Source organism: Quercus robur, chromosome 11 (genome assembly GCF_932294415.1).
Source record: "Quercus robur chromosome 11, dhQueRobu3.1, whole genome shotgun sequence".
In the NCBI taxonomy this organism is placed as follows: Eukaryota; Viridiplantae; Streptophyta; class Magnoliopsida; order Fagales; family Fagaceae; genus Quercus; species Quercus robur.
The window spans coordinates 29,140,318-29,165,151 of record NC_065544.1 but is presented as its reverse complement, the minus strand read 5'-3'; the positions used below and the strand labels follow the sequence as shown (position 1 = coordinate 29,165,151).

Below are 24,834 nucleotides of genomic sequence, written 5' to 3'. Positions count from 1 at the left end.
CCGTTCAGTTCCCTACATGCTTCATACGTATGCCACTTAATTTGGCGACTTGCCAATCGTGAGATTTAGTTGCAAGGCTCCTTTGTATGCACACATCTTGAGTTTTCTTCACACTCTCTCACACATAACCCTTACATAATTTCCACCTAAATACAGAATATCTAATTGTTAAAATACAAGCAAATTTGGTACCGAATAAAACCAACACATGATTGAATAAATTCAACCTTACAAATATATATAAATATATATATATATATATATATATTTAAATGAACTATTTCGGACTAAGAAATAAGAAAACAGGCATATTCGTTAAGTTATTTCTTTTATAATAAATAATTCCCACTTGTGGTTTAACCATAAAAGAAGAAACCTCCTATATTATTGAGTGTATCACTTAATCCTTTGTGGATATATTAAATTTAATGGTATTGTTTCATATGAAACTTAAAATTGCATTTTTACATATAACATGCATAAATAAAAACATATTCATTACATTACTCAATAAATTGGATTAAACAATACAATACAACAAAAGAAAAAAAAATATTATTAAAAAAAAAAAAAAGGAAAACAAGGCACAAAACAACCTCATGTTTCACTTGAACCCTAAAATAAATAAAATTGAATCATGTAAATGGGTGTGATGCATATGGACAACACGTTTCACTCGTCAATCCTCATTCCCATGGACATCTAAACCCCCCACACCAGTAATATATATATATATATATACACACAGACACATAAACGCACACCAGGCAATAGTGGCAGTTGAACAGAAACAATCAAACCATTAAGAAGCAACACAAATCTGAAAAAAATTTTAAGGCAAACCTCAAAATTTGAAGGAAATGGTTGGAATGGAGAGTCCGACGCATAGCAGAATCAACTAATACAGGGAAAAATTGAAATAATTAAAAGCAAAATTTTCCAGCAATACTGACCAAAAAATATGGGTTTAATTGAGCTTTTTTCCTTCTTCTTCTTCTTCTTTTTTTAATTTAAATGCAATTTTTTGTTTTAGAAATCATAAAATAGTGGGTCCCCCCACTTGAATGTATTGTTCGGCTGATGTTCTATAAATATAGTTTTTAGAAAATTGTTTCCTATTTTTCTTGTTCAAAACAGAATTTTGAAAACATTTGAGTGGATGTTTTGAAGATATAGAAAATGTTTTTAATGACATATTTATAAATAGAGAAATATTATATTCATAACATTTTCACAATAAATTCTAAGTAGCAGGTTGTTACGAGTTGTTATTAGTGGACCAAAAAGTAATTTCAGTGATAGATTCAAATTAAAATCAATTACTATGAAAGTGTTGTGAAAATATTGTGGACATAGTACTTTTCTCATATATAAATTGAAAATAGTGGATCCATAAATTTATCTAGATCATTTATTTCTTAAATTAAGGAGTTGATATTTATCACACAAAAGTATAATGCTTCAACTTTGAAACTTATCATTATCTTTAAAAAAAAAGAGGTAAATAAATTGTATTCCCTTATAATTATCCACAAAGAAAAAGGTAATCTATCAAAATACTTTTAATATATTTTTTTTTTTTTAAATCTCAAAAGTAGCACATATCAATTTTTTTATTATTAAAAAAACGTGTGTTTGTGAGGTGCAAATATTTATCCAAATGGGCTCTTAGTTTATTGCATTGCAAGCAAAATGTTGGTGTTTTGTTATTTGTGATTATATAAGGCGTGTAGAGGCTGCGTTAAGTAAAATGTTGATGTTGCCTCTGAGGCTGTTGGAAGTAAAAGTGATGGCATTTGAAGAAGCAATACAGACTTTACAGATACTCAAATTTTCACATGTGAAAAAAATAAGGAAACAAACCAACGCACATTTTAACACAGTTTGATAAAGGAAACTGATAGTTATGTAACTTAGATAAAGGAAAATTCCTGTATAATTGAGTTTGTCTTTACTTAGTATGTATTGAATTTATCTTCTTTTTAATATAGCTTGCCATATGTATTATTATTATTATTTGTATATCTCGCAGTACGTTTAAGGTTTAACTGAAAGACTAGCCTTTCCTAGTCTTCAATTAATTATACCACATTTAAATAATTATATTAGACATACTCTCACATATTTGCAATTGCTGATATATATGATCCAAATCTGACACCCAAAAAAAAAAAAAAAAGGTTTTGAGCTGATATTTGATTTTTGTTGGGTCGGAGACAAAAAGGATATAAATCACAACTTGTCATATGTTTTGATTTTTTTTTTTTCTCTGTTAATTTATAAGGAAACTCAAACAAATATATAACAAGTACTGATTATTGATCAGTGAAGTATATATTTACTCGTAGCAGTGCCATAACTCGTGAGCATAGAAATGGCACAATAAAATTTTACCATATTGGACAGCAACTGACTGAACCAGTGGCAAAGTTCGCATAGAAACTAGAAAGAATAAGAGAACGTTGTCGTAAATGGCAAGGAGCGCCCATCCTGATATGATTTGCGGACAACAGATGCTCTTAGAAATGGAATTAATGATTACCCTATCTCTCTCTAATCCTCCTACCATAATATTGTCATTATTGACAACGTTCACGTGATCAAGAACATAATGCTTTTTTTTTTAATCTTAGATTTTCCTATCTTCTTTTCATACCACAAAAGAAAAGCTGAGCCATGCATAAGCCCATACAATCATGCATATATATGGTATCCAGTAATTACAAGGGTTATATTCTAGTTATATTTTCAAACGTCAAATTTCAAAGTCAAAAGTAAGAGTGCATTAATACAATCGAATTACATATATAGCAGTTAATTAATTTCTTGTTCCAATATATTGATTTTTATTCTTGTCTTTCATGTGCTTAAATACTCTTGATTTAATACAATATTTTTATTTTTTTGGTTAAAAAAAAAAAAAAAAAAAGGCTAAGACAAGTGACGAGTGTGATTTTTTTTATCTGAGCGTAACAGTAGTTAACTACTCTTAAGCTAAGACATAATTTAATGAAATATAATAAACACTAACACGTCTCTTGTGGGGAAGGGATGACCCGAAACAAAAACACTCCACATTGTAAAATATTGTTGGCTTGAGACCCAAGATTTAATTCCATTTTCTCTTATACCCTGGATTTATTTCCTTATTAGGAAATTGACTTATTACCTTGGCATGGCCCCCATAAGACGTAGGTGGAAAAAACAAATTTCTTCTTCATGATAATAAAAGTGACTTCTTTTTTATTATATATATATCAATCAGAAGGGTACACATATATTTGGTTATTACTGAACACACTCCTGATCAGGAACAACATATTCAAATATGAGTAATCAATAAATTAACCGCTAATTATAATCAGTAAGGACGTTCACCATAATAATTACCCGGAGGATCATAGCTGCAAATGATAAATACCCCCCCATTGTCGCACTCGACTCTGGCACATCCAACACGGACAGAATCACCCCACACAACCTGAGTATAGTGCAGGCACTCACCACCAATACATTTGTTGGAATTGTGGTCATAGTTAGGCTTCTCATCTACCCACAATTTCACTGCTTCTACTCCGCTAAAGTCACCAGAACCTTCAGCAATATTTTCTCCATAGGGCCCTTGTGAATGTTCCAATTCGCAGTTTTGTTTCTTTGTATTAGCATAATTTAGAGCATAGGCTGCAAGTGTGTTGTTCCATTCCATTGCACCGACACCAACTTTGGCACGAGCTACATTGTGTGCATCGACAAAGCTGAAGTGGGAGTTTTGGGCTAGGGAGACATGAATTAGGGTTAACCCCAAGAAGCATATTGCCAGCAAAACCTTGCTAAACCCCATTTTTCTCTCTATGCAAGGCTGAGCGAGCTTTTTCGATATTTCTAGTTCTTAATGAAAATGTGATATACTATTGAGTATTGATTTATTCATTTATAGGCAAGAGAGCGGTGGTCGTTATGGATCGAGTGGTATGCATACATACATGAGCCTTGTTATCAGGTTTCTTAATTTAGGATCATATCCCTTATTTAGGATAATATCCCAAAATGGTATTCCCACGTTAGACTTCCTATCAGTTCTCCGTTGTAGGAAGATGCTACGATATTGCTTTAAAATGAAATGTTATGTGTACACCACATTAATTATGACAACAAATCCTTAGTAACACATTGATATTGGTGGTAGGTAAAAAAATAATTTTAGTGTTGAATTCAAATTAGAATCAGTAACAACTCACTACCAGAATTTGTTGTGAAAATATTATAAAAATATTGTGGATGTAATACTTCTCATATCTAAATGAAATAAAGTTTAAAATAGATAATCTAATATTGGTATTTTGAAAAATAGTTAGCTAAAAATACGAAGAAAATATTAAGGAATCTTTATCAATAACATAACCTCCATGGTCCTTATCCAAAAATTAATAAATAATGAAAAAAATTTAATAAATAATACACAAAAATTTAAATAATAATAATAAAAAAAAAATAAGGGCAAAGCTTTGCTACAAAATTAATTGCATTTTTAGGTTACAACTTTATTCAACATCTTTTTATTGGAGGTGAATTTTGATAAATTAACCATTAGATTTCACCTTCTTCTTATATCTTGCATGTTTGAAAATTTTCTTGAAAATTAAAGATTAATAATTACGTCATCAATAAATTGTTTAAATTGCAAGTTTTTATAATTTAAAATTATGCAGAAAATATAAACTTATAAATCATAAGGTAAATAATATCTGATTGACACAAAATGTGACATGTGTATTAAGACCGTAAAAAACAAGCAATTCAATGGTTAAATTTTCAAAATATGTAGTAATATTTATTTTGTAACTTATTAGACACATAAATAGATAGTTTACATAATAGCAACTTAGACCACTAACATCCTATTGCTATATCGAGTAGGAAACTTACTACCACGACCACGTGACAGCTCTGAGTCCACGAACTACTTCTTTCTTGGATTCACAGCAACCACAAGTACTCCCACTTGTATTTTCTTTAAGCTCTTTGTACAGCAACTAAAATGATCGCCAAGCTCTCGACATCAATCTTGAGATTGAAAACCCCAAGTATGTATGAAGGCAAACACCTCTAAATCTCACAAGAGATTCATACACACAGTATAAACAATAACCACTATAAAGAATTTGTGATGGACCCAAAAAGCCCTCTAAAATAATCTTATTTGTGATGGCAAAATAGAACCTTCGCAAATACTTGGTAAAATGTGAAATATTTGCGACCAACAAAAAAAGTTGTTGCTATTATGTGTTATAGCCGTCACAAATGCTAATATTTTGGAGGGAAATTTTCCCTCCATATTATTTGCGAGGAACAATTAAAAATCTCTCACAAAAAGTGTATTATTTGTGACAGTTAAAAAAATGCTGTCACTAATATTAAATTATTTGTGAGGGCTAGGATCGACCTTCACAAATAATCATTAAAACGTAAAAAATTTTGAAGGAAAATGTTCCCACCAAATTATTTCCGAGACAAAATAAAAGTTCCTTGCAAAAAGTTTACTTTTAGTGTGAGTTAAAAATATGCCCTTACTAATACTAAATTATTTGTGAGGGCCACAATTGACCTTCACAAAAAATCATTAAAATATTAATTATTTTTGGAGATAAAAGTTATTCTATGATTCAAAGAAAAATAAAAGGAAACACATAAACATATAGCACTTTGTATTCTTTAGATGAACGATTTGTTTACAGTAAAAAAAAAAAAAAAAAAAAAAAAAAAAAAAAAAAAAAAAAAAAAAAAAAAAAACATTTTATATATGTGGGGCCCGACAGTTTATGGGCCAGGCCCACTTGCTCGTGGGGAATCCGCAAGCCCAAGCTGAAAAAAGTTATGGCCCAAGCTTAAAAGTATAAGGCCGAGGATGGCCCAGATATGCAGCCGAGGACGGTTTAGTCCTCGGCAAGCCTAGAGCTCCCTTGACAAAAGGGGTAAAAGAGGGCTATAAGAATAAATCCGTAAGAAGATCTAAAATATCTCAGGGAAGTTGTCCTTAATACCCTTCACTGATAAGACTCTGCACCTAACAAAACCAGATTCCTAGGCTTTATTAACCATCCCCAACAATTCCGGGATTAAACTGACGGGACAAATAGCAGTCCTAAAAAAGTTGACCCTACACGTGGACGAAGGACAGTGAACGCAGGCTAGTATAAAAGAGAAGATAAATTAATCAGAAAGGGATCCCCGTCTCACTTCCTGGGGGAAAAGCTCCAGGGATGAGAATGCCAGGACAATATATTTACACCACCACGAAAAACCCACCGCCGGATAACCGGAGAAAGACATTTGTGCTCCTCGGACATAATCCGAGGAGTCCAATCCCTCAAGTTACAAAGTTGTAGGGCTTGGATACCCAAGCTAAAGCATTTTCTTATCTAAGTTTCCCTAAAGCCCAGTTTGGACCAGCGCCCCGTGACCAGACGCTAGCCTTTTAATCCCCACTCTCTACAAATCTTATTGGGAGGGATCCTTCACGTGCGAGCCCAACGTCCTTGTTGGGCCGTTTGAGAATCGTGCCCCACAATATACATCCAATACAAGAAAGATTTGTCCTTATTTTCTAAACAATTGTACCCATAAAAAAAAAATGATAGCACTTTTGTACTCTCCCTCTTTCTCTCTCTCTCTCTCAAAAGTGAATAAAAATTTCTTCCCAATAAAATAATACATAAAATATAAGCTTATAGATTAAATGGAATATTACATCCAATTGGCATGAAAATTGGCATGCATTTTAAAAACATATAAAACATGTAATCCAATGGTTGGATTTTCAAAATATGAATTAAATAATAAGTTATTGGGTAATGTAACATTTTTTAGAGTTATAACACGTGTAACTTAAACTCAACTCTATATTTCTAAATTCGATGTTCATTTTGACAAATCTACCGTTAGATTACATTATCTTCATATATTTTTCATGCTTATAAAATTTTAAGGTGACCAAATATTAATTGTCATGTCATCCATCAATTGTTTAAATTCAAGTTTTTGTAGTCTAAAATAATGCATAAAAGATAAGTTCACAGATCAAATGGTAAATTACATCTGATTGGCATGCAATTGGCATGCATGTTAAGAACATATAAAGCATATAATCTAACGGTTAGATTTTCAAAATATGAATATAAAAATAAGTTATTGGGTGGTGTAACATTTTTTAGAATTACGTTAGGTGTAACTCATACCCAATCAAATATTTCTTAATTAGATGTGAATTTTGACAAATCTACCGTTAGATTACATTATCTTCATATATTTTTCATGCTTATAAAATTTTAAGGTGACCAAATATTAATTGTCATGTCATCCATCAATTGTTTAAATTCAAGTTTTTGTAGTCTAAAATAATGCATAAAAGATAAGTTCACAGATCAAATGGTAAATTACATCTGATTGGCATGCAATTGGCATGCATGTTAAGACCATATAGAACATGTAATCCAACGGTTAGATTTTCGAAATATGAATTCAGTAATAAGTTATTGGGTGATGTAACATTTTTTAGAGTTACAACACATGTAACTTGAACCCAACTATATATTTCTTAATTCGATGTGAATTTTAACAAATCTACCATTAGATTACGTTATCTCCATATATTTTTCGTGCTTATAAAATTTTAAGGTGAGCAAATATTATTTGTCATGTCATCAATCAATTGTTTAAATTTAAGTTTTTGTAGTTTAAAATAATACATAAAAAATAAATTTATAGATCAAATGGTAAATTACATTCAATTGGCATGAAAATTGACATGCATGTTAAGAACATATAGAGCATGTAATTCAACGATTAGATATTCAAAATATGAATTCAATAACAAGTTATTGGGTGGTGTAACATTTTTTAGAATTACGTCAGGTGTAACTCGTACCCAACCCTATATTTCTTAATTTGAATTGAATTTTGACATATTTACCGTTAGATTACATTACTTTCGTATATTTTTCATACTAACAAAATTTCAAGGTGATCAAATATTATTAGCCACGTTATCAATCAATTCTCTAGATTCAAATTTTAGTAGTTTAAAATAATGTATAAAAGATACGTTCAAAGATCAATGGTAAATTACATCTGATTGACATGGAAATTGGCATGCATGCTAAGAACATATACAACTTGTAATCCAAAGGTTGGATTTGCAAAATATGAATTCAATAATAAGTTATTAGGTGGTGTAACATTTTTTAGAATTACGTCAAGTGTAACTCGTACCCAACCCTACATTTCTTAATTCGATGTGAATTTTGACAAATCTACCATTAGATTACATTATCTTAGTATATTTTTCATGCTTACAAAATTTCAAGGTGATCAAAGATTAATAGCCACGTCATCAATCAATTGTCTAAATTCTAGTTTTAGTAGTTTAAAATAACGCATTAAAAATGAGTTCGTAGATCAAATGGTAAATTACAAATGATTGGCATGCATGTTAAGAACATATACAACTTGTAATCCAACGGTTGGATTTTCAAAATATGAATTCACTAATAAGTTATTGGAAGGGGTAACATTTTTTGGAATTACGTCAGGTGTAACCTGAACCCAACCTTATATTTCTTAATTCGATGTGAATTTTGACAAATTTACCGTTAGATTACATTATCTTCGTATATTTTTCATGCTTAAAAAATTTCAAGGTAATCAAATATCAATAGTGATATCATCAATCAATTGTCTAGATTCAAGTTTTAGTACTTTAAAATAATGCATAAAAGATAAGTTTATAGATCAAATGGTAAATTACATCCGATTGGCATAAAAATTGGCATTCATGTTAAGAATATATAGAACATGTAATCCAACGGTTAGATTTTTAAAATATGAATTCAATAATAAGTTATTGGTTGATGTAACATTTTTTAGAGTTACCACACGTGTAACTTGAACCCAACTCTATATTTCTTAATTCGATGTGAATTTTAACAAATCTGCCATTAGATTACATTATCATCATATATTTTTCATTCTTATAAAATTTTAAGGTGACCAAATATTAATTTTCATGTCATCAATCAATTGTTTAAATTCAAGTTTTTGTAGTTTAAAATAATGCATAAAAGATAAGTTTATAAATCAAATGATAAATTACATCAAATTGGCATGCATGTAAAGAACATATAGAGCATGTAATCCAACGGTTAGATTTTCAAAATATGATTTCAATAATAAGTTATTGAGTGTTGTAACATTTTTTAGAATTATGTCAGGTGTAACTTGTACCCAACCCTATATTTCTTAATTTAATGTGAATTTTGACAAATATATCATTAGATTACATTATTTTCTTATATTTTTCATACTTACAAAATTTCATGATGATCAAATATTAATAGCCATGTCATCAACCAATTGTCTAGATTCAAATTTTACTAGTTTAAAATAACGTATAAAAGATGAGTTCATAGATCAAATAGTAAATTACATCCGATTGGCATGAAAATTGGCATGCATGTTAAGAACATATACAACTTGCAATTCAGCAATTAGATTTGCAAAATATGAATTCAATAATAAGTTATTGGGTGGTGTAACATTTTTTACAATTACGTCAGGTGTAAGTCATACCCAACCCTATATTTCTTAATTCAATGTGAATTTCGACAAATCTACCGTTAAATTACATTATCTTCGTATATTTTTCATGCTTACAAAATTTCAAGGTGATCAAATATCAATAGTGGCGTCGTCAATCTATTGTCTAGATTAAAGTTTTAGTAGTTTAAAATAATGCCTAAAAGATGAATTTATAGATCAAATGGTAAATTACATCCGATTGGAATGAAAATGGGCATGCATGTTAAGACCATATAGAACATGTAATCCAACAGTTAGATTTTCAAAATATGAATTCAGTAATAAGTTATTGGATGATGTAACATTTTCTAGAGTTAGAACACGAGTAACTTGAACCCATTTATATATTTCTTAATTCGATGTGAATTTTGACAAATCTACCGTTAAATTAAATTCTCTTCATATATTTTTCTTGCTTATAAAATTTTAAGGTGACCAAATATTAATTGTCATGTCATCAATTAATTGTTTAAATTTAAGTTTTTGTAGTTTAAAATAATGCATAAAAGATAAGTTTATAGATCAAATGGTAAATTACATCCAATTGACATGAAAATTGGCATGCATGTTAAAAACATATAAAGCATGTAATCCAATGGTTAGATTTTTAAAATATGAATTCAATAATAAGTTTTTGGGTGGTATAATAATTTTTAGAATTTCGTCATGTGTAACTCGTACCCAACCATATATTTCTTAATTTGATTTGAATTTTGCCAAATTTACCGTTAGATTACATTATTTTCGTATATTTTTCATACTTACAAAATTTCAAGGTGGTCAAATATTAATAGCCATGTCATCAATCAATTGTCTAGATTCATGTTTTAGTAGTTTGAAATAATGTGTAAAAGATGAGTTCGTAGATCAAATGGTAAATTAGATCCGATTGGCATGAATATGGGCATACATGCTAAGAACATTTACAACTTGTAATCCAACAGTTGGATTTGCAAAATGTGAATTCAATAATAAGTTATTCGGTGGTGTAACATTTTTTAGAATTACGTCATGTGTAACTCGTACCCAACCATATATTTCTTAATTCGATGTAAATTTTGACAAATCTACCGTTAGATTATATTATCTTCGTATATTTTTCATGCTTACAAAAAACCCTAAAATCTAACTTTCAATTTTGATAATGGTGTTCACACACACAGGGAGAAAGAGATGTTAACCATGTGAGAAACGGTTAACAAAAAGTGAAGTCTCAAGCCGTTATGAAAAATTCATTTTTAATGATGATTTTAGCCTTTTTAAGTGTTGAGCTATTTTTAATTAATATATTATTATAATAAGTTTTTTTTTTTTTTAAATAATACTAAATATTTTTAACATACAGAGAGGAGAGAAGTTTTTTAAAGAAACTTACAGTGATGTATATATGAGTTAGCTGCAAGTAATTTACTTGTGGTTTGGCCTAAGAGTGTTACAGACAATGAACGGTGAGGCTATATATATATATATATATATATGTCTGGTTGAATTTCCTGTATACTAAGGGACTACGCACCCCGGGTATTAACGAGTAGTGTCATAGCACTCTCGTACCAGCTGCTGCTAGTTCCACTCCATCCTAATGACCATTTTATTGGATTGTCTAGTTTTGTTCTTCGTTTTCCATTGATTCACGAATTTTAGATTTCTTCTTCAATCAACGTCTTGAGGATCTCTAAAATTTGATGAAAAGAATCTCGTATCCTTACTTAATTTTTGAACAGGAACTTGAGAGACAATAATATTTGATTAACATTCTTTGACATTGTTCAGAATTTCCATTTGCGGTTGATTGTTTATGGTCGCAAAGGCTCGAACAATTGAGAAACTGAAAAATTCTTGGAAATAATCAGCCACTTCTAGAGCACACCATTTAATAGTACTTGTAATGAATCTACTTAATGAAATGGTGGTGGTGGTGGTGTTTTAAGTGTTTGGAGTCCTGGACAAATGAAGTTATTAGAATGATGAAAAATAAAGGGATAAATTGACATATTTAAGGAGTCAACCATCCAAAATGAGGACAAAATTGGCTTCTGCCATTTTTGGGCAAAATAAATAGCATTCTACTTCATTTCCCAAATTAATTAGGAAAATACTTCTCTTTTGAAAATTGACTTTTTCAAAATTGAGTTAAATCCTATAGTGACGTTTTTAAGGACCTATAGTGACGTTTTTAAAAATCTATAGTGGCGTTTTTTAACTCAAGCTCCATGAAATCGAGTTATAGGTAAAAAAAAATTGCATGTAACTCGACTTCATGAAAATCGAGTTACAAAATGTCACTATAAGTTATTAAAACGTCATTATAGGCTCTTTAAAACGCCACTATAGAGCTTCAGAATTTTTTTTTAAAACTAGATTTTGAAAAAGTCGATTTTCAAAAGAAGAGTATTTTCCTAATTAGTTTGGAAAAGGGGGTAGAATACTATTTATTTTACTCGAAAAGGGCAAAGGCCAATTTTGTCCTCCAAAATGAAGAAAGGAACTAAAATATTGCCTCAACCAAGAACAATTTTTTTTGGTATACACATATGATTGAAGCCTGGTGTTGAATAAGAATGACACAAAGGAATGGTTATTATAACGTAATTGAGCCAAAACTTATAAACTTAAGCTTTTCAGTTAAGTGACGTCCCTGTATGTTATATATATTAGGCTTATTACCTACTACTAAATTGGAGTCTCCCAACTTGTTCTCTCTCCAACAAATGGTATCATAGCTTCATTTGTCCCATCATCCATGGATGGCAACTCCCTAACCAACTAATAACTACTCACACATCTTTAACACTTACTAGCTGCTAACTATTCTTATCATTAAACAACTTTTTTTTTTTTGGCTGAATACAGAACTTATCACTTACTAGCTGCTAATCATTGACCACACGTATGACAATATCAATTTAATGAAATTGATTATCTTTAATTTTACCCCAATTTGCAAAGAAGATGACTTGCCACCCAATGAAAGCTAGATGACTTTTTAATTTATTTTGTTCTTTTTCTCCAGAAATAACTAGCAAAAACGTTGGCTATAACAGCGTCCTTTTTAGCAGCACTTAAAAAAAAAAAAAATGCTGCTATAGGTACCTCTCCAGCCATGTTTCAAAGGGTCTATAATGAACATGTTAAAAGAAAAAGAAACATTGTAATGGATATAATGAACATGTTGCAGGAAAAAGAAGCAGGGGTGCCGGTAGAGCGTGTTATGGTATATGACAAAGCATATAGAAATAAAGATGGGAGTCATGTAACTTCTACATTTGCTCAAAAAATTGTAAGTATTATCTACATTTATCCTATAGCCGATTTAAAAATAAAAATAAAAATAAAAAATCGCCTATAGTAGCGTTATAAAAACGCCACTATAGGGTAGGGACCTATAGTCACAGGGCAATAGCAATATTTTGTAGTGTTGCTATAGAAAATGCCACTATAGCCCAATGGACCTATAGCAGCGTTTTTAGGACTTATAGCAATGTTTGCAAAACATAGCTATAGCCCTTGGTTTTTTTGTAGTGATATAGCTTATCTATAAATGAACATACTTTGTTCCATTCAAAGTCATGTTCCAACTAATTTATATTCCACCAACATATGTTACACTTATGATTTGTTATCATTTTAATTTTTTATTATAAGAAGGAGAAGAAGAAAAAAAAAGGAATTGATTACTTTATAACAGAAAAATAAGAAAGGGACTTGTTTAGTAGTGGAGCATAAATTGATACATTAAGGGTCTGTTTGGAATCTGCTTATTTTGGTGAAACTGTAATTTTTTTGCTAAAAATATTGTAGATAAAGGTAAAATTTAACTGAAATAATAAAGTGGGACTCATAAATAATACCAAAAGTATAGTGGAACCCATGAATAGTTGCAAAAATAAGTTGAATATTAAATAAATTAGCAAAATTAATCATGCCAAACAAACACTAAGAATGAAACTGAAAATTTTTATTCCTTATTTAAACCTTTTTAGCTCATACATGGAAATTGTTATAGCTGTAGGGTAAATTTCTTTACACACTCACTATTGTACACTTCATACACACTCTCTTTGAAATTGTAGTTTGAAATATGATTTCAATACATGGAAATTTTTGTAGCTGTGGGGTAAATTTTGTTACACACTCACTATTGCACACTCCGTACACACTCTCTTTGAAATTGTATTTTGAAAACAAGATTTCAATTCAAATTGTAATATGATGAAATTTTGTTTTCTAAAATACTATTTCACAATTTTAATTGAAATTGTGTTTGCAAAACACAAATTCAACCCACATGGCAGTGGGTGTACAAAGAATGGGTCATGGCGAGTGTGTAATGATCATTACCCATAACTACATAGGTAGTTAAAGATATAGCTTTTAGTAAGACCTTTGGCAAACGTAGTGGCCAAAAGAATCATAGTTGTGACCAATGAATGTCCCTCCATTATTGAACCTCACTTTAGCACATCCTACACAAACTGAGTTGTTCCAAGCCACATGAGTATAGCGGCCGCACACCCCATCAATTGAAGAGTTAGAGTTGTAGTCATAGCTCGCCTTCTCGTTGACCCACATCTTCACTATTTCCATGCTTGAGAGGTCAGCACTACCCCATGCATGGTTTTCACCATATTCTTGGACACCGGAGTGCACAAGATTGCAGTCAACAATACGCTAATTAGCATAGTTTTGTGCATATTCTACTACGGTGTCATCCCAATTCAGAGGTGGAACTCACCATCTCTGCATTGGCTGCATTGTGGGCATTAAGGTATAGTCTTCTTTGGAGTTTTGAGCAAAGGAGGGATCGATTAGGGTTAAGCCCAAGAGGAAAACAAAAGATAGTGAAATCTTTCACAACCCCATTTTAGTGGAAAGCAAAATGTTAACTGAATGGTGGAGAAATAAGGTATGTGCATGAGGAGTATATATAGGTAATTAGGGACGTCCATAGTGTAAAATTGTGTGATGGTACAATCGGCTCTCTAGGAGCCAATGCTGTTAGCTAACATTCTAATTTTGAAATTGGATTAAAATTTTGTAAATTCATAGTTAATAATAAACTCATACACATCTACGCAATACAGAATGAATCAGTATTTTATTTCAGTTTTAAGGTCTAAAATTTGGCATTAAAATATAAATGAAACAAAAAAGATAAATAGAAGTATATATGGAGATATATAGATATATATATATATATATATTTATTTATATATATGAAAGTTCAATTAGTGTGTAAATCACTAATAAATGTTTAGACCCCCAATTTTAACAATACCAACACAAACTTATACCCGAACAATATATGTGCGGAATGATGAATATAAGTTATATCCAAACTGGTAAAACCCTCTAAACCATAATTAATCACAAACACAACAACAATTAAAAGATAAAGAGTAAGAGAAGATAGATACAAATACAAAAATAACATCGGCACGTGTTATCAAAGAAGAAACCGAAGAACTTGGCAAAAAACCTCTCCGCCGCCCTCCAATTGGTCAAATGATCCACTAAAGAATAAAGTTGGGATACATGAATAGCAAAAGACCCTCCAAACCTAATCTATTCAATGCACCTAAGCCCTCCAAGCTTCTTGCTCCAAAAGGGTTACGTCTAACATTGTCTTCTTTAACTTCCAGATCCCGCAACAAACCCATTGCATCAACCAAGTAAATTGGTCATCTCCGAACTGCTTCCCAAGCACCAAAATACCTCCTCACTGATATGGGTATGGTGAGATAAGGACTTGACAAATGTACCTCTCAAGGATATGTCAATGAAGAGAGTGAGAGTAAAGGAATTTGGAGAATCAAATGACAAAGATTGTGGATGAGTCAATCTTGTTTTTCTCTAATGTTTCTCTCTCAAAATTTTCTCTAGAAACGCTCTACATTTCGTGAGTATAAGGGTATTTATAGTGGTGTATGTGAGGAATGTGAAAAGTCAGTTTTCATCCAAACATGGCATTTTGGCGACTCAGTCTTGCGATTGGAACTAGTTGCAAGTTTGAGTCGCGAGCTAACTACTTAGCCAGACTGTACATTTTGTCCTGTAATGCTCCAACTGTCGTGACCCTTCAGTTCCCTGCATGCTTCACATGTGTGCCACTTTGGTGACTTGCCAGTCGTGAGATTTAGTCGCGAGGCTCCTTCGTATGCACACATCTTGAGTTTTCTTCACACTCTCTCACACATAACCCTTACATAATTCCCACTTAAATACAGAGTATCTAATTGTTAAAATACAAGCAAATTTGGCACGGAATAAACCTAACACATGATTGAATAAATTCAACCTTACAATATATATATATATATATATTTAAATGAACTATTTTGGACTAAGAAATAAGAAAACAGGCATATTCGTTAAGTTATTTCTTTTATAATAAAAAATTCCCACTTGTGGTTGTTTTTTTTTTTTTTTTTTTTTTTTTTTTTTTTTTTTTTTTTTTTTTTTACTGAATAAGACATATATTAACACAAAAAAGAGAGCAGAGACAAACAGAAGCAGGGGAAGGGGAGAGACTTAGCCATCACCACCTTTCACCAAGCTAGAGACAACAGAGAGAGGGGGGGATCCAAAACTATTACAAAAATAAGCCCATTGGGCAAGGGAATGAGCTACACAGTTAGAATCTCTAAATACAAAGGAGGCATTCCAACATACAAAAGAGTTAAGGACCAGCCGAATATCCTCAATGATAGCATTGATGGACCAATGAGGAGTTGTAGATGGGTTTAGGATAGCCTTTATCACTGATTGGGCATCTCCTTCAATCACAACTCTAGCAAAACCTTCTTTACGGGCCAAACTAGCTGCTAAGAGAGCTGCTTTAGATTCCGCCCATAATGGCTCACCTGGGCAATCTTCTTGAGAATCAGCTGCTACTATGGATCCGTTGTTGTCTTTGCAAACCACTGCCAACACCACCTTATCCGGCTTCACTGCTGCATCAAAGTTACATTTGATCCATCCAAGAGGAGGGGGCTTCCATGAGGGGGAGTTCTCTTTATTCCCAAGAAAAGAAAGCCAAGCTTGCTTGTGTTGAGAAAATACCTTATTTATTTGGATGGAGAGCTTTATTGAGTCTACTGGTTGGTTTCCCCACATTGTTTGGTTTCTATTCTTCCAAACTTGGTCACAGAGCACCACTGCAAAAAGAGAGAACTCCCTTGCTTCTTTGCCTTGGATCTTTAACTTTTCAAGAGGATTAATTATAATCTTTATCCACTGATCAATATTCATATCTTTGAAAACATTCATGTTTAGGGGCCAAACTGAGTTAGCCCAAGCCTGGACTGTGATGGGGCAGTGAATAAAGACATGTTCGACAGTTTCAGTCTCTTCCCCACATACTGGACAGCTTATGTTAGGAATTGGGAATCTTTTACTAAGAATCTCCCGGACCGGAAGACAGTTGCAGACAATTCTCCAGAGAAGAAGCTTAAGCCTCTCATGCATTTTGCTCTTCTACAACATCTTCCAGTGCTCTTCATGCATTGACCCAAGTGAGGTGCTGCTTTGTTGCATTTTTAACATATATGCTGATTTTACTGTAAACTCACCTGATGGACTAAGACCCCAGCATAAGGTATCACACTTTGGGAAAGCAGGAATGTGGATATTGAGGATCCTTATAGCCGACTGAGACTCAAATAACTCAAAAATTTTCTCCCTATCCCATTGTCTTGATTCATGGTGGATGAGCTCAGCTACTAGCAAGATATTTGTAGTCACCCCAGCCTTGAGTTTTGGCCTAAAATCTGGTTCTTTGGGGACCCAAGGGTCATCCCATATGTTAATACATCTTCCATCTCCCACTTTGTAGCACATGCCTTTCTTAATGAGCTTGTTACAACTAAATAAGCTCTTGCAAATCCAAGACGCTTGTTTAGGTGGCCTTGTATTGGAAAAACTTCCACCTCTTAGATATTTTCTTCTAAACATTTTTACCCAGTGCTTATCCTCATTTTTTTGGACCTCCCAAGCTAGTTTGGTTAGGAGAGCCTGGTTGAAATCTTCACTTTTCCTAAGGCCAAGGCCTCCCATGGACTTGGGTTTGCAAATAGAATCCCATTTCTTCAGGATGCAGCAGCTAGAACCATTCTCCTTTGAACCCCACCAAAATTTCATGTTTAAAGCATCAATCTTCTTTGTTGTTTCTTTTGGGAGTTTGAGAGAGGACATAACATATGATGGTATGGCTGAGGTTACTGTGCGAATTAGGGAGGTTCTAGCAGCCTGTGAGCGGATTTTAACTTTCCAGCCTTGGTACTTCTTCTCCACTCTTTCCACCACCTCTTGAAATGTGCCTTTCTTTGACTTTCCTATCAGCATTGGCAGCCCCAAATATTTTCCTTTTGCCCCTTCAATTTTCAACCCCATACTCCCAGCTAGCAAGTGTTTGGAATGCCAACTAGTTAGATTTTTGCTGAAAACCATGGTAGATTTGTGGGTGTTTATCTTCTGCCCTGACCAAGAAGAGTAAGTGGATAAACATTCTTTAATGGACCTTATGTTCTCTTCATCAGCTCTCCCAAAAATGAACAAATCATCTGCAAATTGGAGATGAGATATTGGTTGGCATCCCTTAGCAATCTTGATACCTTTTAGCTTTTTACTCTCTTCTGCTTTGTGCAAGAGTTTGGATAGCACTTCTGCTGCTACGATAAACAGGAATGGGGAAAGAGGGTCCCCTTGTCTTAGACCTCTTTGTGGTTGGAAGAATCCATATGGGGAGCCATTTATGAGTATAGAAAAAGAGGTAGTTGAAATGCATTCTAAAACCCAATTTATCCATCTCTCATCAAATCCAAAATTTCTTAGTACATTGAGAATAAAAGGCCATTCCAATCTATCATAAGCCTTTTCCATATCAAGTTTAATTGCCATCCACTTTTCCTTCCCTTTTTTCTTTCTGATAGCATGGATGATTTCATGGGCTAATATGCTATTATCTTGTATTTTTCTACCTTGAATGAAGGCAGCCTGCCAAGGAGATATCATCTTGTGGAGGAGTGGTTTCAATCTGTTTGCTAATAATTTTGAAATTATCTTATATAGCACATTACAGAGTGAAATCGGCCTGAATTGGTTAACCATGGCAGCCCTCTCATTCTTGGGGTTAGGGTGATAAAGGTATGATTTATTTCTCTTAACATACAACCGCCTTGGAAGAAGCTTAGAACTGCATTCACAACATCACCTCCTATCAAGTGCTAGTAGTGTTTGAAGAAAAGGGGAGACATTCCATCAAGCCCAGGGGCTTTATGAGAATCCATCGAAAATACTGTTGTTTTGATCTCTTCCATCGAAGGCAAGGCTAGCAACATTTCATTATCTTCTAGGGTGATGCACCTTGGAATTAAATTATTAATATCATAAGGAATGTCTGGGGTTGAAGAAGAGAACAGGTTAATAAAGAAGGTTTGAAAGCATTGACCAATCTCCTCCCAACCTGAAATCCACTCGCCATTTTCCTTCTTCATAAAATCAATGGAATTTCTTCTTCACCTTATCACTGTACTTAGATAGAAGAATCATGTATTGAGATCAGAACTTGTAAGTGATTTGATTCTGGATTTTTGATGCCATAATATTTCCTCCCTTTTCAACAATTCTTGAATTTCCATACACAAATTTGCTTCCTTTTCCAAGTTTTGTGGATTTGGATCTAAGCATTGAATTTGGTCTAAATTCTTCCAAGCCTCCTTAATTTTGGATTGAACATTGCCAAAGCAGGATCTATTCCATTGTTTTAGCTCTAGTTTAGCTTGTTTGATCTTCTTGCATAGCCTAAGCATTGGGGAACCAGGGGCATTGAGCCTCCAAGCATTCTCCACCACAAGATTACTTGCCTCCTCTCTTGTCCATGTTTCTTCAAATTTGAATGGTCTTGGTCTACTTCCCTCTTCTCCTTCAGTAAACAGAACAATTGGGATATGATCAAAGGAATTTGAGGGAAAATGCTTCAGCAGCGCTCTTGGGAAAATTTCAGTCCACCTAGTATTAACTAGAGCTCTATCAAGTCTTTCTTTTATGTTGGCAAGGCCTGGGCGTTTGTTGGACCAAGTGTAAGGTGCCCCCACAAATTTAACATCAATTAAGCTAGCTGAGTCTACCAATCCTTTTAATCCCCCAGTAGAAGATGAAGAAAATGGTTTCCCCCCTTTCTTATCACTTGGCCCCAACAAGTTGTTAAAATCTCCCATACACAACCATGCCCCAGCAAAAGACTCCCCAACCTTTTGAAGATCTTCCAAAAAGGTTTGTTTCTCTAACCTTGCACATGGCCCATAGATCAAAGACAATAGCCATGGTTCATTTATTGGATCCGAGAATACAAGACCATTAATCATATTATCATTAGACATCACAATTTCCACATCTACACCATTTTTCCATCCCAAAATGATGCCTCCTTTAAGACCTCTAGGTTCAACACATTCTAATTTATAGAAACCCAATGAATAAAGTAGAGCTTTGACTCTATTTGACCTAATTTTAACTTCAGACAAGAACAGCAAGTCAAGACATACCTTGTTTACAATGGCTTTGAGAGATCTTTTCAACTCAGATTGGGCAAGGCCACGGCAATTCCATGCAAGGAGAATCATAGCTTGCCGAAGTTGGTTCCCAGCCAAAAGTGATGCCGACCCCCTCACTGGTTGTGGGAATAGGATTATCCCAGCAACCAAGACCCATAAAAGGCAGAGCAACCCTCTGTACAAAGCCAGCAGTCCAGACCCATGGACCAGAAAGAGAGGAGCAATAGCTGAATGGACTCAGCTAAGAGAAACCAGCATACTTTCTAACACAATCCACCCAAAGAGAGAGAGCCGACCAACCTCTGAACCGAGACAAAACCGCCCCGACTCACAAGTGAGCCAAAATGATGCCTCCCTGAGCAAAATTCGCCGGACTTGGTCTAAAGGGATTTAGGGGAAGGTTGATAGGAGGAAGCAAATTTTGATTAACAAAGAGACCCACGGCCATCGAGAGATCCACGGCCACTCTGAGAAAGCTTGTGTGGGAATGGGTTTGTGGAATGTGGGTTAGGGTTCTTTTAAGTTTAGAGGATTGATTGATAAGGAAAACAGGTTAAGGTGAGAAAGTTAGGAGAAGTGCCACACGGAGGTGGAGAAGAAACCACATAGAGGTGGTAGAAGAAGATCACACGATGGTAATGGGTAAAGGCCACACAGAGGTGGAGAGAGGTGCTCCTACTAGGGAGAGAAGGTTGGCAGACAAAACCACTTTGCCACTTGTGGTTTAACCATAAAAGAAGAAACCTCCTATATTATTGAGTGTATCACTTAATCCTTTGTGGATATATTAAATTTAATGGTATTGTTTCATATGAAACTTAAAATTGCATTTTTACATCTAACATGCATAAATAAAAACATATTCATTACATTACTCAATAAATTGGATTAAACAATACAATACAATACAACAAAAGAAAAAAAAAAGATTATTAAAAAAAAAAAGAAAAAAAAAAAGAAAAAGAAAACAAGGCACAAAACAACCTCATGGACAACATGGACAACACGTTTCACTCCTCAATCCTCATTCCCATGGACATCTAAACCCCCCACACCAGTAATATATATATATATATATATATACACACACACAGACACATAAACGCACACCAGGCAATAGTGGCAGTTGAACAGAAACAATCAAACCATTAAGAAGCAACACAAATCTGAAAAACATTTTAAGGCAAACCTCAAAATTTGAAGGAAATGGTTGGAATGGAGAGTCCGATGCATAGCAGAATCAACAAATACCGGGAAAAATTGAAATAATTAAAAGCAAAATTTTCCAGCAATACTGACCAAAAAATATGAGTTTAATTGAGCTTTTTTCCTTCTTCTTCTTCTTCCTTTTTTTTTTTTTTGGGAATTTTTACACTTGTTTGGTAAGATGATTTAAATGCAATTTTTTGTTTTAGAAATCATAAAATAGTGGGTCCCCCACTTGAATGTATTGTTCGGCTGATGTTTTTAATGACATATTTATAAATAGAGAGAAATACTATATTCATAACATTTTCACAACAAATTCTAAGTAGCAGGTTGTTACAGGTTGTTATTAGTAGAGCAAAAAGTAATTTCAGTGATAGATTCAAATTAAAATCAATTACTATGAAAGTGTTGTGAAAATATTGTGAACGTAATACTTTTCTTGTATATAAATTGAAAATAGTGGATCCAAAAATTTATCTAGATCCTTTATTTCTTAAATTAAGGAGTTGATATTTATCACACAAAAGTATAATGCTTCAACTTTCAACCTTATCATTATCTAAAAAAAAAGAGGTGAATAAATTGTATTCCCTTATAATTATCCACAAAGAAAAAGGTAATCTATCAAAATACTTTTAATATCTTTAAAAAAAAAAATCTCAAAAGTAGAAATGGTTTACCACATATCAATTTTTTTATTATTAAAAAACGTGTGTTTGCGAGGTGCCAACGCTTATCCAAATGGGCTCTTAGTTTACTGCATTGCAAGCAAAATGTTGGTGTTTTGTTATCTGTGATTATATAAGGCGTGTAGAGGCTGCGTTAAGTAAAATGTTGATGTTGCCTCTGAGGCTGTTGGAAGTAAAAGTGATGGCATTTGAAGAAGCAATACAGACTTTACAAATACTCATATTTTCACATGTGAAAAAATAAGGAGCCAAACCAACGCATCTTTTAACACAGTTTGCTAAAGGAAACTGATAGTTATGTAACTTGGATAAAGGAAAATTCCTGTATAATTGAGTTTGTCTTTACTTAGTATGTATTGAATTTATCTTCTTTTTAATATAGTTTGCCATATGTATTATTATTATTTGTATATCTCGTAGTACGTTTAAGGTTTAACTGAAAGACTAGCCTTACCTAGTCTTCAATTAATTATACCACATTTAAATAATTATATTAGACGTACTCTCACATATTTGCAATTGCTGATATATATGATCCAAATCTGGCACCCAAAAAAAAAAAAAAAGGTTTTGAGCTGATATTTGATTTTTGTTGGGTCGGAGACAAAAAGGATATAAATCACAACTTGTCATATGTTTTGATTTTTTTTTCTCTCTGTTAATTTATAAAGAAACTCAAACAAATATATAAGAAGTACTGATTATTGATTAGTGAAGTATATATTTACTCGTAGCAGTGCCATAACTCGTGAGCATAGAAATGGCACAATAAAATTTTACCATATTGGACAGCGACTGACTGAACCAGTGGCAAAGTTTGCATAGAAACTAGAAAGAATAAGAGAACGTTGTCGTAAATGGCAAGGAGCGCCCATCCTGATATGATTTGTGGAGAACAGATGCTCTTAGAAATGGAATTAATAATTACCCTATCTCTCTCTAATCCTCCTACCATAATATTGTCATTATTGACAACGTTCACGTGATCAAGAACATAATGCTTTTTTTTTAATCTTAGATTTTCCTATCTTCTTTTCATACCACAAAAGAAAAGCTGAGCCATGCATAAGCCCATACAATCATGCATATATATGGTATCCAGTAATTACAAGGGTTATATTCTAGTTATATTTTCAAACGTAAAATTTCAAAGTCAAAAGTAAGAGTGCATTAATACAATCGAATTACATATATAGAAGTTAATTAATTTCTTGATTTAATACAATTTTTTTTTTTAAAAAAAAAAAAAAAAAAAAAAAAAAGGCTAAGACAAGTGACGAGTGTGATTTTTTTTCTCTGAGCGTAACAGTAGTTAACTACTCTTAAGCTAAGACATAATTTAATGAAACACTCACACGTCTCTTGTGGGGAAGGGATGACCCGAAACAAAAACACTCCACATTGAAAAATATTGTTGGCTTGAGACCCAAGATTTAATTCCATTTTCTCTTATACCCTGGATTTATTTCCTTATTAGGAAATTGACTTATTACCTTGGCATGGCCCCCATGGTACGTAGGTGGAAAAAACAAATTTCTTCTTCATGATAATAAAAGTGACTTCTTTTTTATTATATATATATCAATCAGAAGGGTACACATATATTTGGTTATTACTGAACACACTCCTGATCAGGAACAACATATTCAAATATGAGTAATCAATAAATTAACCGCTAATTATAATTAGTAAGGACGTTCACCATAATAATTACCCGGAGGATCATAGCTGCAAATGATAAATACCCCCCCATTGTCGCACTCGACTCTGGCACATCCAACACGAACAGAATCACGCCACACAACCTGAGTATAGTGCAGGCACTCACCACCAATACATTTGTTAGAATTGTGGTCATAGTTAGGCTTCTCATCTACCCACAATTTCACTGCTTCTACTCCGCTAAAGCTACCAGAACCTTCAGCAATATTTTCTCCATAGGGCCCTTGTGAATGTTCCAATTCGCAGTTTTGTTTCTTTGTATTAGCATAATTTAGAGCATAGGCTGCAAGTGTGTTGTTCCATCCCATTGCACCGATACCAACTTTGGCACGAGCTACATTGTGTGCATGGACAAAGCTGAAGTGGGAATTTTGGGCTAGGGAGACATGAATTAGGGTTAACCCCAAGAAGCATATTGCCAGCAAAAACTTGCTAAACCCCATTTTTCTCTCTATGCAAGGCTGAGCGAGCTTTTTCGATATTTCTAGTTCTTAATGAAAATGTGATATACTATTGAGTATTGATTTATTCATTTATAGGCAAGAGAGTGGTGGTCGTTATGGATCGAGTGGTATGCATACATACATGAGCCTTGTTATCAGGTTTCTTAATTTAGGATCATATCCCTAATTTAGGATAATATCCCAAAATGGTATTCCCACGTTAGACTTCCTATCAGTTCTCCGTTGTAGGAAGATGCTACGATATTGCTTTAAAATGAAATGTTATGTGTACACCACATTAATTATGACAACAAATCCTTAGTAACACATTGATATTGGTGGTAGGTAAAAAAATAATTTTAGTGTTGAATTCAAATTAGAATCCGTAACAACTCACTACCAGAACTTGTTGTGAAAATATTATAAAAATATTGTGGATGTAATACTTCTCATATCTAAATGAAATAAAGTTTAAAATAGATAATCTAATATTGGTATTTTGAAAAGTAGTTAGCTAAAAATACGAAGAAAAAATTAAGAAATCTTTATCAATAACATAACCTCCATGGTCCTTATCCAAAAATT

At 33.0% G+C, this 24,834-nt stretch overlaps 4 protein-coding genes across 4 annotated transcripts; all 4 read right to left on the bottom strand.

The window, feature by feature from the left end:
• Positions 1 to 3,361: 3,361 nt before the first annotated feature.
• LOC126705979 (pathogenesis-related protein 1-like) lies at positions 3,362 to 3,841 on the bottom strand. Its single transcript, XM_050405220.1, has one exon. The coding sequence runs from the start codon at positions 3,839 to 3,841 to the stop codon at positions 3,362 to 3,364; it is 480 nt and encodes a 159-aa protein (XP_050261177.1).
• A 10,166-nt stretch (positions 3,842 to 14,007) lies between these two features.
• Positions 14,008 to 17,100, bottom strand: LOC126704916 (uncharacterized). The gene is made up of 2 exons (XM_050403900.1): positions 16,306 to 17,100; positions 14,008 to 14,304 (listed from the first exon to the last, which is right to left on the bottom strand). Exons 1-2 carry the CDS (start codon positions 17,098 to 17,100, stop codon positions 14,008 to 14,010), a joined length of 1,092 nt encoding a protein of 363 aa, XP_050259857.1.
• Positions 17,101 to 19,178: 2,078 nt separating this feature from the next.
• LOC126704915 (uncharacterized) lies at positions 19,179 to 20,255 on the bottom strand. Its single transcript, XM_050403899.1, has one exon. The coding sequence runs from the start codon at positions 20,253 to 20,255 to the stop codon at positions 19,179 to 19,181; it is 1,077 nt and encodes a 358-aa protein (XP_050259856.1).
• Positions 20,256 to 23,769: 3,514 nt separating this feature from the next.
• On the bottom strand, positions 23,770 to 24,249 carry LOC126706002 (basic form of pathogenesis-related protein 1-like). The gene has a single exon (XM_050405247.1). It carries the CDS (start codon positions 24,247 to 24,249, stop codon positions 23,770 to 23,772), a length of 480 nt encoding a protein of 159 aa, XP_050261204.1.
• Between the last annotated feature and the right edge of the window lie 585 nt (positions 24,250 to 24,834).

Bases quoted from the DNA above. Each gene is read 5' to 3' on its own strand.
- LOC126704916 (XM_050403900.1), bottom strand. From the start codon at position 17,100: ATGCATGAGAGGCTTAAGCTTCTTCTCTGGAGAATTGTCTGCAACTGT. The intron at 14,305-16,305 runs GTATGTTGGAAT...TATGCTAATTAG, and splicing joins GGCTGGTCCTTAACTCTTTT to CGTATTGTTGACTGCAATCT.
- LOC126706002 (XM_050405247.1), bottom strand. From the start codon at position 24,249: ATGGGGTTTAGCAAGTTTTTGCTGGCAATATGCTTCTTGGGGTTAACC.
- LOC126705979 (XM_050405220.1), bottom strand. From the start codon at position 3,841: ATGGGGTTTAGCAAGGTTTTGCTGGCAATATGCTTCTTGGGGTTAACC.
- LOC126704915 (XM_050403899.1), bottom strand. From the start codon at position 20,255: ATGATTCTCCTTGCATGGAATTGCCGTGGCCTTGCCCAATCTGAGTTG.